At 50.8% G+C, this 14,428-nt stretch overlaps 1 protein-coding gene across 10 annotated transcripts in view; it reads right to left on the bottom strand.

Annotated features, from left to right (window-relative positions):
* Window positions 1-14,428, bottom strand: part of JADE2 (jade family PHD finger 2) — an 87,564-nt gene that overhangs the window by 31,834 nt on the left and 41,302 nt on the right. For all 10 annotated transcript variants that reach the window (XM_058441215.1, XM_032157927.2, XM_058441217.1 and 7 more), the window contains exons 2-3: window positions 14,254-14,311; window positions 12,084-12,178 (exon numbers count right to left, since the gene is read on the bottom strand). In XM_058441215.1, coding sequence (XP_058297198.1) covers window positions 12,084-12,178; window positions 14,254-14,311 — 153 coding nt within the window. The remainder of the gene's footprint in view (window positions 1-12,083; window positions 12,179-14,253; window positions 14,312-14,428) is intronic.

The raw sequence follows: 14,428 nt of genomic DNA, 5'->3' as shown, positions 1-14,428 counted from the left end.
CCCAGTGATCATCATCATTTGAGAATCACAAGTTAAAGAAGAACTCACATCACTGAGACAAGAGAAACCACTTCAAGGAGTACTCCAGGCCTCAGACCAAACTCCAACCCCACATTCCTCCCTGGAAAAGTCAGCATCCACCGCTGTGCCCGGTGCTAAGTCAGTTCACTCAGCCTTCTGAAGGCTCATGACAGACAGATTCAGCGGTAACCTCTGCCTGCTATGTGCACCTCATTTGAATCTAGGTCCAAAACCACAAGGAGAACACTGGAATGGATGGACTGAGGGGCCTGGAAGCAGCATCTTGCAGAATCTAATTAACGTCTGTATCTAGATGGAGACGGCCCTGGCTTGAAAAAGGTCAAGTTTCTTGAAGACTCTACTTGCCAATATAATTTAATTGTTAAGACTAACACCCTAACATTTAATTAGGGTGCCAGTGTGAAAAAATTAAAACCAGATTACAATTAAATGCTAATTAAACAGAAGATGGAATGTGGCTAAGATTTCACAGCCCAGATAATTTGCATATCTTATTAGCAAGTAGTAAGACAGCTAATGCAAGAGGGCACACTCAGGCACTGTGTGCTTTTAGGGGGCCCTTCAGTAGGGGCCTGTGCCAGCGAAGGTCTCTTGGAGACTCTGCTGAGCTCAGCAGGGCTGGGGCTGGGTTATTTCCCTGTGGGCCCCAGCACAGGAGCTGGCAAGGAAGAACTGACCCCAAAGTGATTCATAACTGCCTCAAAGTTCTCCCCACCCAAGCAAGCCAAGTGCTGCATCATCCCAAGCCCTGCTGCTCTGAAGCCATGGAGAACCACCCACTTGGGACAGTGCATCATTCTGCCCCAGAAATCAACCCTACAATAGCCCAGTGTCACTATGTGCCCTCTAAAGAGGCATAGGTGGGTTAGAAACCTTTTGCTGTTCTCTCATCCTGGGCTGTAACTTTCTTTTTTTTTTTTTGAGAGAGAGTCTTGCTCTGTTGCCCAGGCTGGAGTGCAGGTGCACAACCTTGGTTCACTGCAGCCTCCGCCTCCCAGGTTCAAACGATTCTTCTGCCTCAGCCCCCCAAGTAGCTGGGATTACAGGTGCCCGCCACCTTGCCTGGCTAATTTTTGTATTTTTAATACGGGGTTTCACCATGTTGGCCAGGCTGGTCTCGAACTCCTGACCTCAAGTGATCCACCCACCTTGGCCTCCCAAAGTGCTGGGATTACAGGTGTAAGCCACCCGCACCTGGCCTAGTTTTTATATTTTTAATAAATACGGGGTTTCACCATGTTGGCCAGGTTGGTCTCGAACTCCTGGCCTCAAGTGATCTGCCTGCCTCAGCCTTCTAAAGTGTTGGGATTACAGGCGTGAGCCACCGTGCCCGGCCCTGGGCTGTAACTTAACTGTCGCCTCCTCAGGGATTCCTTTCTGATCACCAACTGAGGGAGTGCCGACTGCCTTTGAGCCACTTTCCATCCCATCCCTGCCTCATTTTCTTTCCAGCACTTACACTCGTGAAAAGTACCTGGTCGACTCACGTTGCTGGTTTCTTGTCATCTCCCCTGCCACACCTTGTCCTGCTGTCGGCTATATTCTCAGTGCCTGGCACTGAATACGAGGGCCTCCCTGGGGAATTTTCTGATCAATCTGAGGCCCCTAGCTGGCTCCTGGCAGTGCTTTCTGAACCCCCATAAACAGGGTGAGATACTTCATGGATATACCCAGTGGCCAAAATCCCCAACCACATGGACCTGAACAAGCGCCTCCGAGCAACAGGCAGCCTTTGTTCTGCTGGGCTTTAAGCTCAAGGACCAGCATTCAGCCCAGGCTGGAGCGGGTGAGACCAGAGTGTCCCACCACACCAGCTGGTAAGACGTGGTCCAGACCCAGAACCAGGCCTGGCAGTGAGAACTCAGAGCAGGAAGGGCTCCCAGGGTCAACTTCAGAGTCCCTTCCCACTACAGTTAGGGAGATTGAGGGAAGACAAAAGAGTCTCGTTCCAAGACAGTTCCACGTTTCATCCTGGGTCACACAGGGAGCAGGTGGCAGACTGGACACTACAGGCTCTAGCAGGCAGGAATCATGGACGCACAGGGAGGGCAGCACTGTCTTAATGGTGTCAGCCCATGCTTGGAGAGACTGTATGCAGAGTGACAGTGTAAGCGCTGTTCCTGAATTAATCTATTATTAGCCCCTCCACCCACTCTGTGAGGTAAGTACTACCATCATCCCTATTTTACAGTTGAGAAACCTGGGACTCGGGTTAGTTAAATCACCCACCCAAGGTCTACGTGCTGGAAGTGGCAAATGAACCCAGGCCAACAGAACTCCCGAGCCACCCAGCCCTCCCTGCCCCTTTTGGCCATGTGCTCACTGCCTAATGCCCTTGAGTTAACTTGATGCCAAATCAGGTGACTTCTCCAAGGGTTGAAATATGCAAAACCAACTGTGGTCTTTGTAAGTTCCGAGGCCTCCAGTCGCTCTCCACTGTCCTCTCGCTGTGCCCAGACTGAACTGCAGAGCCAATGAGGCCCTGTGACCACACAGATGCACTTGCAGTCTCCCAAGCACATTTAACCCTTTGCACATGGGAGAACACTGCCTGGGACACTACTCCCTTGCCAGAGTAAAGCTGGCACACTTCATCCTTAAGGTCTTAGTCCAGCCCACATCTGCTCTAGGAAGCCTTCCCCAATCCTAGGCTGGTTTTGGGCTTTGTCTGAAATTCTACGGCCCCTGTATTAGAATCTCCTGGTTTTTTGCCATGTCTTCCCCACTATAAGGGGAGCTCAATGAGGTCTGGCTGAGCCGCAGGGCTGGAGCCCAGGAGTGCAAGCAGGGTCTGGCACATGCTAGGTGCTGAGAAATCTTGAATGACTCAAGATCCTTCCATGGGCCAGCCACCTCCTTCTTTGGTTGCTGTCCAAGACTACAGCTGGGTACTCCATGCCTTCCAAAGGAGCCTCTGTGCATTTATATAAAAACTGCCCACAAATATGGCAGCCAATTGTAACCTAAACATCATTTTGTGTTGAATTTCCAGGAGGTAGGCTTGGAAAAGGCTTAAATGTTCTCCTAAAACTCCTTTGAATGATTTATGAAAACTAAATAAAGAATAAAATGGACACTGATGAACGAGAAGCCTTGCTGTGGCAAGAAAGTTGGAAGCTGGAAAACAAGCAATTTTCTTAGAATGTGAATGTTTACTATTTTTCTCTCTTTTGGCAGAAATTGACAAATTGTCTTTAAAGGTCTGCTGCCTAGCAACCAAGTTCTGCTGAGCTACTTGGGAGATGTTAATTGTAGCTTCTTCAAACAGTATGAAGAAATGTTTAAAGGCCTCAAACTCTAATTGAATCACCAATCTGAGTGCTAGGGGTGCCAATGTAGCCCCGGAGGGGGCTAAAGAATCTGCTCTGCCCAGATGTAGGGACTCTGCTCCAGAAACACATCACATGGCCTTGTCTTCACGTCTTTTTCTGAGACTGCAGATCACAACCATTCAAAAGTCTAGCTTTCTGTACCTATTTCCCTAGGAAGAACTCTGCAAGAAAGCAGAGCGCGAGTGACCTCTAAAAGCAAATAAAGATAATGACAAAAGGCAACTTTCACTGTGCACTAACCACATGGCCAGTAGACACCAGGCTACAAGGTTTAATATACAATCTCAAGATTTGTAGCTAAGACTTGAACATTTCATCCTGGGACTTTGGTTCTCTGCTTCCTTTTCTCAAGGGGTGAATTACTGTATCACAGAGTATTTCAAACTAAGAGGCACCAACAGGAAATTTAGTTACTTAAGAGAAAAGCTCCAGCAGTTATCATCACACTACAAAATATAATTACTTGTGTAATTATATATCTATAATTTTTTTTTTGAGACGGTGTCTCGTTCTGTCACCCAGGCTGGAGTGCAATGGTGTGATCTCGGCTCACTGCAACCTCTGCCTCCCAGGTTCAAGCGATTCTCCTGCCTCAGCCTTCTGAGTAACTGGGATTATAGGCACCTGCCACTGCGCCCAGCTAATTTTTATATTTTTAGTAGAGACAGGGTTTCACCATCTTGGTCAGGCTGGTATCGAACTCCTGACCTCAAGTGATCCGCCCACCTCAGCCTTCCAAAGGGCTGGGATTACAGGTGTGAGCCACCACGCCTGGCCTATTTGTGTAATTATATTTTTAATGTCCATCTCTTCTAATAGTCAAGCTGCAAGAAGACAGGGACTGCATATGTCCTGTTTATCACTGTTCCTGCTTTTGGCACAGTGTTTGACACACAGCAGGTACTCAAGAAATGCTTGTGGAACAAAAATTAGCCAGTTATGGTGGCTTGCCTGTAGTCCCAACTACCTGGGGGGCTCAAGCGGGAGGACTGCCTGAGCCCAGGAGGTAGAGGTTGCAGTGAGCTGAGATCAGGCCACTGCACTACAGCCTGGGTGACAGAGGGAGACCCTGTCTCAAAAAAAAAAAAAACAAAAAAACGAAATGCTTGTGGAAAGAGTCAGTGAACGAAATAATGAATGAATCCCAGGATTTGTATGAAGTATGACTAAACTATAAAATTTCCTGCCCTGTCTTAGCAGGGAGAGAAGAGGCAGGAGGCTGGCAGGATTCTTCCAGGTGAAACTGAGAAACTGGTCTTGGTCACTGTCCCAAAGCCAATTAAATGGCTTTGGCCAGGACAATCTCTCCTGGACATCTGTCTACACCAAAAGTCCCAATGTAGAGCTGGAAGTGGTCCCTTCTTCCTCACCCCTCAAGGAATGTTTGAAGGTCTGTACTTAAAGAGCCAACCTCATCACAATTGTTTTCTGAGCACCTCATCTCATTAGAAAGAACAGCTAACAGAGAAAGGTAATTGCCCTGTTAAGGCATGTCAGGTATTATGTTAAAGTTTTACATATATTGTGGCTCCTAATTCATATTACCCCCGTTTTACAGATGTGGAGACTGAGATTCAGAAAGGTGAAACCACCTGTGTGAGGTCCCCACTGTCCTTTAACCACAGCAATACTGCTTACAAGACACAGAGGGCTCTTCTTTTAAAAAATCTTTTCTGGGCCAGAACCTGATAAACAGTGTCCCAGCCAAGAGCAAACTTATGCAGTTAAAATTCAGTATAAAACATGAAAGAAGGGCTATGAGAATAGCTACCCCCTGTCCAGTCGTTTTCAAGCTACCACTAGGCTAAGTTCGTAAGACACTTAAAAAAAAAAAAAAAACAAAAACCCACTCAACGTCTCTTTCTTTTATTTTCATGAGGATAACAGCACTTCCTGCTCTTAAAGAGAATTTATTACACACATTTCTTTTGCAAGACAAGTCCCAGAGGCCAGGAGGCCCTTCCAGCTGGCGGAGCAGCAATGTTTCCAACTATAGAAGTGGATCCTGCCCCCCACCCCAGAGGAAGGCAGTGTGAGTCTCAGAAAGCAGGCGCTTAGCCTAGCGGAAGGGCTCGCCCCAACCCGCCTGCCTCAGAGGGTAGCAAAGGAACTGCTGGTGGGCTGGAAACTTGGCTGAAAACCACAAGGGCAAGCACAAAACCTTTTTTTTGGATTCTCCTGTTTTATCTATCAAATTATGGGTATTTTGCATTTTACTGTACCATATGCCTTCACTGTTTTACTATAAAATGGCATTTCAAACATCTGGATAACACCTCTGCTCCTCAGAAGGCATCTTATTTATCCTGTGGTTTGGAGCCCCAACACAATCTGGCCACCCCTGTCTTTACCCTTCACCCAGGGTAGAAGGAGGATTCCATTTTTAAAAGCATGGGTTGAGCTGAGAAGCTGCATCTCCACTCGCTGCATTTTCTTGGGGAGTGGGGGGTGGCACTCCATATAGAGGGACTTTCAAGGACACTGGGTCTGGGGAACACCCTCTTGCTGGTAGCAGAGGCTTCTCTCAGGCCCCTTCCCCAGGGACTAGGTGCTACGCATTGGTGAAGGGCCTCAGTGGTACATGCATGTACAAGGGATGTACTAATTTGTCACCAGAGCCTATAGAGGAGCTGACAGCTGAATCCCCACTCCCACCATCCAGGCTTCCAGCTCAGGGTGGCCTGCTTTACCCGACATTCCCCAACTCCTGCCCCACTCACCTCTGGGGTTCCCTTCACCCCCCAGGGCTCCATGAGTCTCGGGAAGGAGTCACATCTACAGATCATCAACTCCCTGGGAGGACCCAGGGCAGAACTATATGATAAGGGCTCTGAGGCTCACTCGCCTGGGGTCACAGATGTCCTTGGGCAAAGCCTGGGCGTTTTGGCAAAGCCAGGCTGCACCTCCCGTAACAGACACCTTCCTGTGTAGCACCTGCATCCTGCTGACAAAGGACAAGCTCCCCAGGGACAGGGCCTGTGCTTTCTGTCCCCAGCACTGAGCTAGGCCCACTAGGTACTCTTGAGCACTTGCTGATTTTGATCAGCATCAGCAGCTCCCAGTCCAGAGACCCAGGCCTCTGCCCACTGGCTGACTTCTGGGGACTCTGACTTCCTGAAAATGCAGCTTTCTACCACAAGACAGCCTGCCTGGGGAAACCCCCACCGCTTGGCCTGCCCTTCCGCCTGTGTCTCTGCCCAGGCCAGAGGAGGACACCACCTCAAACAGTAGCCCCGCAAAACATGCGGCTGGCCTCCAGGTCTCTCCCAGAACTGTCCTTCATACCTCTGGCAAGTCCGGGCCGGGGCAAAAATTTGTTAATCCCCCAGCCCCTGTGGGAAGGAGATGGAGTGGTGGACTGCCCCCACCCACACTCCGTGACGTTGTTTAGATCTTTGAACCAGGCTAGAGAGCCTCCCTCCCTCTCTTTCAACCTAGCCACAGCTTCCACTCCCCACCCCCTCAAATATACTCGAAGCAGCTCCCAGGGAACAACCAAGCCAGGAACTCCTGTCTTAGGCAAAGGGAAGGGAAAAGTCTATGGCAGTTGTCTTTTTCTTTTTTTTGCTTTTTTTTGTTTTTGAGACAGAGTCTCACTTTGTAGCTCAAGCTGGAGTGCAGTGGTGCAATCTCGGCTCACTGCAACCTCCGCCTCCTGGGCTCAAGTGATCCTCCTGCCTCAAACTCCTGAGTAGCTGGGATTACAGGTGTGCATCACCATGACCAGCTAATTTTTTAAATTTTTTTTAGTAGAGACAGGGTTTCACCATGTTGGCCAGGCTGGTCTTGAACTCTTGACCTAGGGTGATCTGCCCACCTTGGCCTCCCAAAGTGCTGGGATTACAGGCATGAGCCACTGCGCCGGGCCTATGGCAGTTGTTCTTAACCCTGGATCCCAACAGGAGGTCTTGTTAAAAAAGCACAGGTACTAGGGGGCACAGTGGCTCACGCCTGTAATACCAGCACTTTGGGAGGCCGAGATGGGCGGATCACGAGGGCAGGTCGACTAGCCTGACCAACATGGTGTCACCATGACCAGCTAAATTTTTAAATTTTGGGCCAGGCATGGTGGCTCACGCCTGTAATCCCAGCACTCTGGGAGGCCAAGGCAGGCAGATCACCTGAGGTCGGGAGTTCGAGACCACCCTGACCAACATGGAGAAACCCTGTCTCTACTAAAAATACAAAAATTAGCTGGACGTGGTGGCACATGCCTGTAATCCCAGCTGCTCGAGAGGCTGAGGCAGGAGAATCACTTGAACCCAGGAGGCGGAGGTTGCAGTGAGCTGAGATCGTACCATTGCACTATAGCCTGGGCAACAAAAGCAAAACTCCATCTCAAAAAAAAAAAAAAAAGATATAAGTACCTACGGTGCTACTCCAGACCATGTAAGTCAGAATACCTGGGGTGGAGTGGTATTAAAACAATAATCTCTGCTCTGTGAATTCCATCAGATTCTCAGAGATGTGTTCCACAAAGGGTTAAGCACTAACAATGGCTACACCATTTAGTGAGCCAGGCAAGGCCAGAAACTCATTGTGTAAATTATTATCCTAGCTCCCTAGGCCAGGCTCAGGACTTCAGGGCCAAAAGATAGACAGTTCTGTTGGGATGCCATAGGCAGCAGAAGGCAGCAGGCTGAGTTTTCAGGGGCAGCTCCACCTTTTCCTTCTACTGCCTTAAGGAGCTCCTTAAAGAGCTTTGCGCACTTCCACCAAAAATCCTAGCCCAGCCTCCCAAGAATCCCAGGGCCCATGCCTTCAGCTGTCAGCTCGGAGGCCCGCACTCACTCCTCTTTCACTCTGGCTGAGGGAGGGGCCAGCCACTGGGCAAGGGCCAGATGGGAAGCTGGGCCTCCAGGCCTTAGCCCTGTCCAGGGTCCTGACTCCTGGTCAAGCGCTTTCTTCAGCCCTGAGGCACCTCACTTGCTGAAGAGTGCCCCTTGACTTGCGCCCTTAGGGTGCACTGGGAAAGGGCAGATCCTGAAAAGTCATCAAAGGGCATCCCTGCCTATCCCACCCAAACCCAACCCCAGCCCTTTCACAGCTGTTGGATTCACTGTGTCCCCCACCCCGTCACTGCCCACATTTAGAGATGAGGAGACAAGTGAACCACGGGTTCCATGGCTCTGTAGCCACCAAGGAGGGGGTTTCCACAGCACACACATCACTCCGTTAGTGTTCCCACTGGGGACTCCTGCCACACTAAGCAAACCACGTGACCAGCCTGATGGCCACCCCATAGGCTTCATACTCCAGGGGATTGAGTAGATGGGGCTCCCAGAACCCCTTTCACCAGGGTATCCAAAGCCCAGGCTCAGCAGACCATAAAGGCCCCGCCCAAGCCATTCACAGAAAGAGAAGAGAGCAGTCCGTGAGATTTAGTGCAAACATTCTCTGCCGCCAAATCCTCGCTTTCATCTCCGCCCTCTCATGAGCCAAATAACTTGGAAGCTTTCATTGATGGTTTCCTCTCTGCCCCAAGATAAGTTGGAATTTGTGCCGGCCACAGCTCAACCTTGTCACTTAGAGGACTAGGAAAACCTCTCAGGCTGCTCTCCAGCCTACTGTGGGAGGAAAAGCTTGTGCTGGGCAACAGTTCAAGGGTTCTGGGCAGGGAGGACTTCATTGGCCCTTCTAGAGCCCAGGACTTGAGGTGGGGAGGTGTCTCCCAGGCAGACCTCAGAGCCTGCGGAGGCTCCTGGGCTTGGACCCAGGGCCATGTGGAGCTAGTCCCCAGCAGGGTTGGGCATCGATACTTGTACCATGGGTTTGACTATTTTTAGGTGTGGAAAGGTATAAAGGCTCTGGGCTGGAAAACCCAAGAGGCAGGGGAATTTTCTGCCCTATGCAAATTGCTCTTTCTTCTCAGCCTCCGCTGACACCTGTTTCCTCCCAGGCAGGCCTGATCCTGGGTGCAGATGGCAGCCTTGCGCCTGGGAGGTGGCCCCTCCTCCCACTGGAGATTGGAGGAAGCAGAGCAAGGGCAGGAGACTGGCTTAAGTTCCCCCTGGAGTCAAGGAGATAAGCCAGCCCTAGGAGCTCCCCAAAACTTCCCCATCCCACTTCAACTTGAACAGCTACAGTAAACAGGAGATAGGCGGGATTCTCGAAAGGCAGGTCCCTCATGTCTGAAATGGGCACGACAATTCTTGCCTTCCAGGACCAGGAAGGCACATAAAGGTAGCTACTGTTTGACTACTTCAACCACAGCAAGTGGGGAGTCCCTGTAGTTCTCAAGACTGGGGTGAGGCTAGGCGCAGTAGCTCATGCCTGTAATCCCGACACTGTGGGAGGCCAAGGTGGGAGGATCGCCTGAACTCAGGAGTTTGAGACAAGCCTGAGCAACACAGTGAGACCTTGTCTCTACTGAAAAAAAAGACAAAAAAAAAAAAAAAATAGCCAGGCATAGTGGTGTGCACCTGTAGTTCTAGCTACTCGGGAAGCTGAGATGGGAGGATCACTTGAGCCTGAAAGTTTGAGGCTGCAGTGAGCCGTGATTGCACCACTGCACTCCATCCTGAGTGACAGAGGGAGACCTTGTCTCAAAAGGAAAAAGGAAAAAAAAAAAAAGACCAAGGGTGGGGAAGGTCCCAAACAACCAAGAGCCAGCAGGGCTCCCCAAGGCCCCACTGGCCTTTTGCTTCCTTGGCTGCACTTAAGCACATCCCATCCCCCTACCAAGCAGGACTACCCCAGGAGGGCAGTAAGAGCTTCAACACTGTCCCACCCCCACCTCTACCTCACCTCCAGCACTGCATTCCCCTCTCTTAACGGCATTCCCAGAGAAAACAGTGTCTATACACTACCCACCATGGGGCCATGGAAGTCAGGCTTGGGGGATGGGGCATCAGGTCTCAAAGAATCCTGCCCCCACCTCCCCAGGGGAGAGTCCTAGGGGAGGGCAGCTCCTGGAGGAGGCAAGGCGGAGTCCTTTTTCAGATGCAAGGCTCTGCGGAAGCCCCCCTCCAAGGGCTGGCTAAAGACAGTGGAGCCAGGACTGCATCTGTGGTGAGGGAGCATAGAGGAGGGGCCAGCATGGAGCAAAGACATCCTCTCCAACCCATGCCGAGGGCCCTGCTACCAAACTCTGGGCCTGTCTTTGGCATTGTGAGCTCCAAGGATTTAAGGTCTTGGCTAAATGACCTTGGGATCCTCACTTTCCTCATTTTCAACAGGACTGAGAAATTCTGAGCTAGTTTTAATGATTAAAAAGGAGCATCCTGCCCCAGTGCCTGGCTACTTCTTGGCTGTAGTACAGTATCCTACTTAAGAGCCAGGATTGGCCAGGTGCGGTGGCTCACGCCTGTAATCCCAACACTTCGGGAGGCCGAGGCAGGTGGATCACCTGAGGTCAGGAGTTCAAGACCAGCCTGGCCAACATGGTAAAACCCCATCTCTACTAAAAATACAAAAATTAGGCCGGGCACGGTGGCTCACGACTGTAATCCCAGCACTTTGGGAGGCCAAGGCGGGCGGATCACAAGGTCAGGAGATCGAGCCCATCCTGGCTAACAGGGTGAAACCCCGTCTCTACTAAAAAAATACAAAAAATTAGCCGGGCGTGGTGGCAGGCGCCTGTAGTCCCAGCTACTTGGGAGGCCGAGGCAGGAGAATGGCATGAACCCAGGAGGCGGAGCTTGCAGTTAGCCGAGATCGCGCCACGGCACTCCAGCTTGGGCAACAACGCGAGACTCTGTCTCTAAATAAATAAATAAATAAAATAAAAATTAAAAAAAATAAAAATACAAAAATTAGCCGGGTGTGGTGTGCACACCTGTAATCCCAGCTCCTCGGGAAGCTGAGGCAGGAGAGGCATTTGAACCCAGGAGGCAGAGGTTGCAGTGAGCCAAGATCACGCCACTTCACTCCAGCCTGGGGAACAGAGCGAGCCTCAGTCTCCAAAAAAAAAACAAAAAAACAAAAAACAAAAAAAAAAACAGCCAGGATTAAGACCCTCCATCTCTCCAAGCTTCGGCAGCCCCATCTGTGCCAAAGGCTTCTTCTGTGGTCAGTGCAATGAATACCTCGTGGCATTAGCACTGAAGACCTAAAAGAAGGAGCAATAAGGCCCTAGGGTGGGAGTTTTCAGGGACCCCAGGAAGGAGGGTCCAGGTGTCCAGGAGTCTACCCACCCCCAGTGCGCTTCTCAGTTGCAGAGGCCATAAACCTCTACCTGCTGTAAGAAACATCCCAGGTCAAAGTAAGGAAGCTTCAAATGCAAATGCCTGTGAAATGGGTACAAGGAACCTATGACTAATTGGATGGCTCTGAGGACCCCACCCCTTATCCCCACACCAGCAAATCCTTATCACTCTTGGCTCGGCCTCCAAAATGTCACAAACCCTGCTGCTTCTCATTCCACTGCTACCACCCAGCTCTAAGCCACCACTATTTCCCTGCTGGACGACTGCAACTCTCCCTTGTCTCACAGCGGCCAGGGGGAACTTTCACTAAAACATCAGGCTGTGTCATTACCCTGTCTGAGATCCTTGAAAGGCTTCTCCCCTTGCTCAGCTCAATAGAAACAGCTTCACAACAACCTGGAAGGCTGAGGGAAACTGGACCCTACTCCCCTTCATTCCACTCAGCCACGCTGGCCTCCCTCTGCACTGCCCGTGCCCTCTGCCAGGAATGCTCTGCCCCCATCTCCGCAGGGCAGCTCACTCTCACTCCCCACAGATCTCTGGGAAGCTCGTCACTACCCACCTCGGAGGGCTTCTTTTCGTTCTGTCGGGGCCAGCCCGACTTGGTGCTGCTGGGCAGTTTGGAGCATCTTGATGCAGATGTAGATGTCGCATGACCTGCAGAGAGGGAACAGTCCATTAGGGGTCCTGGAGGGCCAGGAGCACCACCCACTCATGCCCAAGAATAGGAAGCTTCTAAGCAAAGCCCCGGCTAGAATGTTCAGGAGGGAGAAACCTCTGTGAGACCTAGTATCCCTGCTCTGGGCCTCAGTCTCCCCACTGATGAATGGGGACATGAAGCCTCCTCTACTCGCCAACCAGAAGGCTGGAGAAATCAAAGGCTGTTACTGGGGCTCAGTATTAGTTTAATGTGTGACCCCAGACAACTCCTTGGCCCTCTTTGGGACTCTGCTCAAAGAGAGCTGGAATAAAGCCTTTCATGCCCACGCTCCACCCTGCCCCAGGTTAGGTACTGTCCCAACACTCTGGGATGATGCCAGTGGGTATTCAGAGGCAGAGCAGGGCAATGGGAAGAGAGATGCTCTGAAGCAGATCCAGGCCACCAGCAGAGCCCTGACCCAGCCACTTACTAGCTTGTCATCCCAGGCAAATGACTCAATCTCGCTGAGCCTTAGTTTGTTCTTCTGTAAAATGGGGGCAAAAGAATAACTATCTTCAAAGGGCTGTGGTAAGGAATAAGTGACATCATGCCTGTAAAGTCTTAGCACAGTCCCAGGCACACAGTGATTCCTCAATAAACATTAGCTATAATTATTAGGGTCTAAGGCCCTTGCTGGATGACAGTGCTGTGGCCTCCACCCCTATGAATCAAAGGAGCAGCAAGATATAGGGCGACACTATGGTTTTGGCTGAATAGGAGTAGCAGCCATGGGTGGGCACAGTGGAGGGGGCTGGTGGGGAGCCTTGCAGGTACCTGGCCCTCTCAAAGGGTTCCTCTGTCTGCAATCAAGTTAGAAATGGAGGATGTGGTTTTTGGTTCTACTGAGCCAGGCCACAGGCAGCATGTTGTAGCCACAAAAGGCCAGATGCTGTGATCTCCTGCTGTAGGGAAGAAGGGCTGGCCAGGTGGGACGCCAGAGCGAAACTGAGCAAACAGAGCCCAAAGGACAACAAAAGAGACCTGGAGGTAGGGACGGGGCTGAGACCTCCTTGGCCATCCTAGTGGATCTACCCTTAGGCTTTTGGGGGGGCTGTGGAACTCTGGGAGCTAGGAGGGGCCTTGGCAAGCCCCCTAATCTTACTTGCTCATAAGTGTGAAGAAACAGGTCTAGAGCTGCACAGCTCCAAGCCCGGCCTCCTTGGCAGGGCAGCCTCTTCCTTAGCCTGGGCCTCCAGCAGGGCAATCATTGCTAGGTGAGATCTTCCTGGCAGCACAACCCTCCTACCCACAGCAGATGGAACTCCTTACTCCAACAGGCACAGGCAGGCCTGGCTTTCTGGGCACCTGAGAAGAGCTGCCTTATGACCTAGTACCAGAGCCCTCACTCTGCATAAACCTCCCTTCTCTTCTCTGAATTTCAGGGGAGGCTCCCTAAACTTCTTCTGCTGCTTGATAATACATTCCACGCACCCCTCCCCGCAACCATCACATCCAATTGACACGCCAATCCATACACAAGTCTACCTCTGGGATTCTATTGCCAAGATTCTATGAAGGTTGGGTGTCTTCATTGATTTGTTCAGCAAACATTTACTGAGCATCTACTATGTGCCAGATCGTAGCTGGGGATATAGCGGTAAGCAAGACAAGAGACCTCTTATCAAGGAGCTTACCACTGATTGGGAAGTGGTACTTATCCAGTAATTATGGTAAAAGGTGACTGGTTTTGTATCTGTTGTACACAGACTTTCTATATGGGCCTTGACTTAATATATGCAGAAGCCCAGAGCAGAGCCGATCTGTTCCAACCGGAGCAAAACAAACGGAGCTGGGACCTAGAGGGTAAGGGGAAGTACAGCTGGGAGAACAAGGCCCTGGAGGTCATGGAAGGTACAGGGACTTTTTTAGAAGTGGAGGGGCAGGAGTGGAGAAACCTGACTTGATTTATGCTTTCATCAACATGCCTCTTAGTGAAATTAAGACCATAGGGCAGTCTCCTCCCATCTGGGCCTGTAGCCCTGATCACTATTCAAATGCTTTCCCTGTAGGAGCCCAAACTGGAAGGCCTTACTGTCAGTGGTGTCAGAGTTGTCACTGCTGATGGAGTATTTTCGCCTCTTCTCTTCCATCTGCAACAAAAGGCAAGCCCATTATACTCACGGATGGCTTGGGAAATCCTCAACCTCTCAGAAAATCACCCCATAACCTACCGAACCACACTTACTCCACTGCAGAAAGATAAGAAT

Source organism: Hylobates moloch, unplaced genomic scaffold (genome assembly GCF_009828535.3).
Source record: "Hylobates moloch isolate HMO894 unplaced genomic scaffold, HMol_V3 SCAFFOLD_6, whole genome shotgun sequence".
Classification (NCBI taxonomy): domain Eukaryota; kingdom Metazoa; phylum Chordata; class Mammalia; order Primates; family Hylobatidae; genus Hylobates; species Hylobates moloch.
The sequence above is the reverse complement of the archived record's forward strand: the minus strand, read 5'-3'. Positions and strand labels throughout refer to the sequence as shown.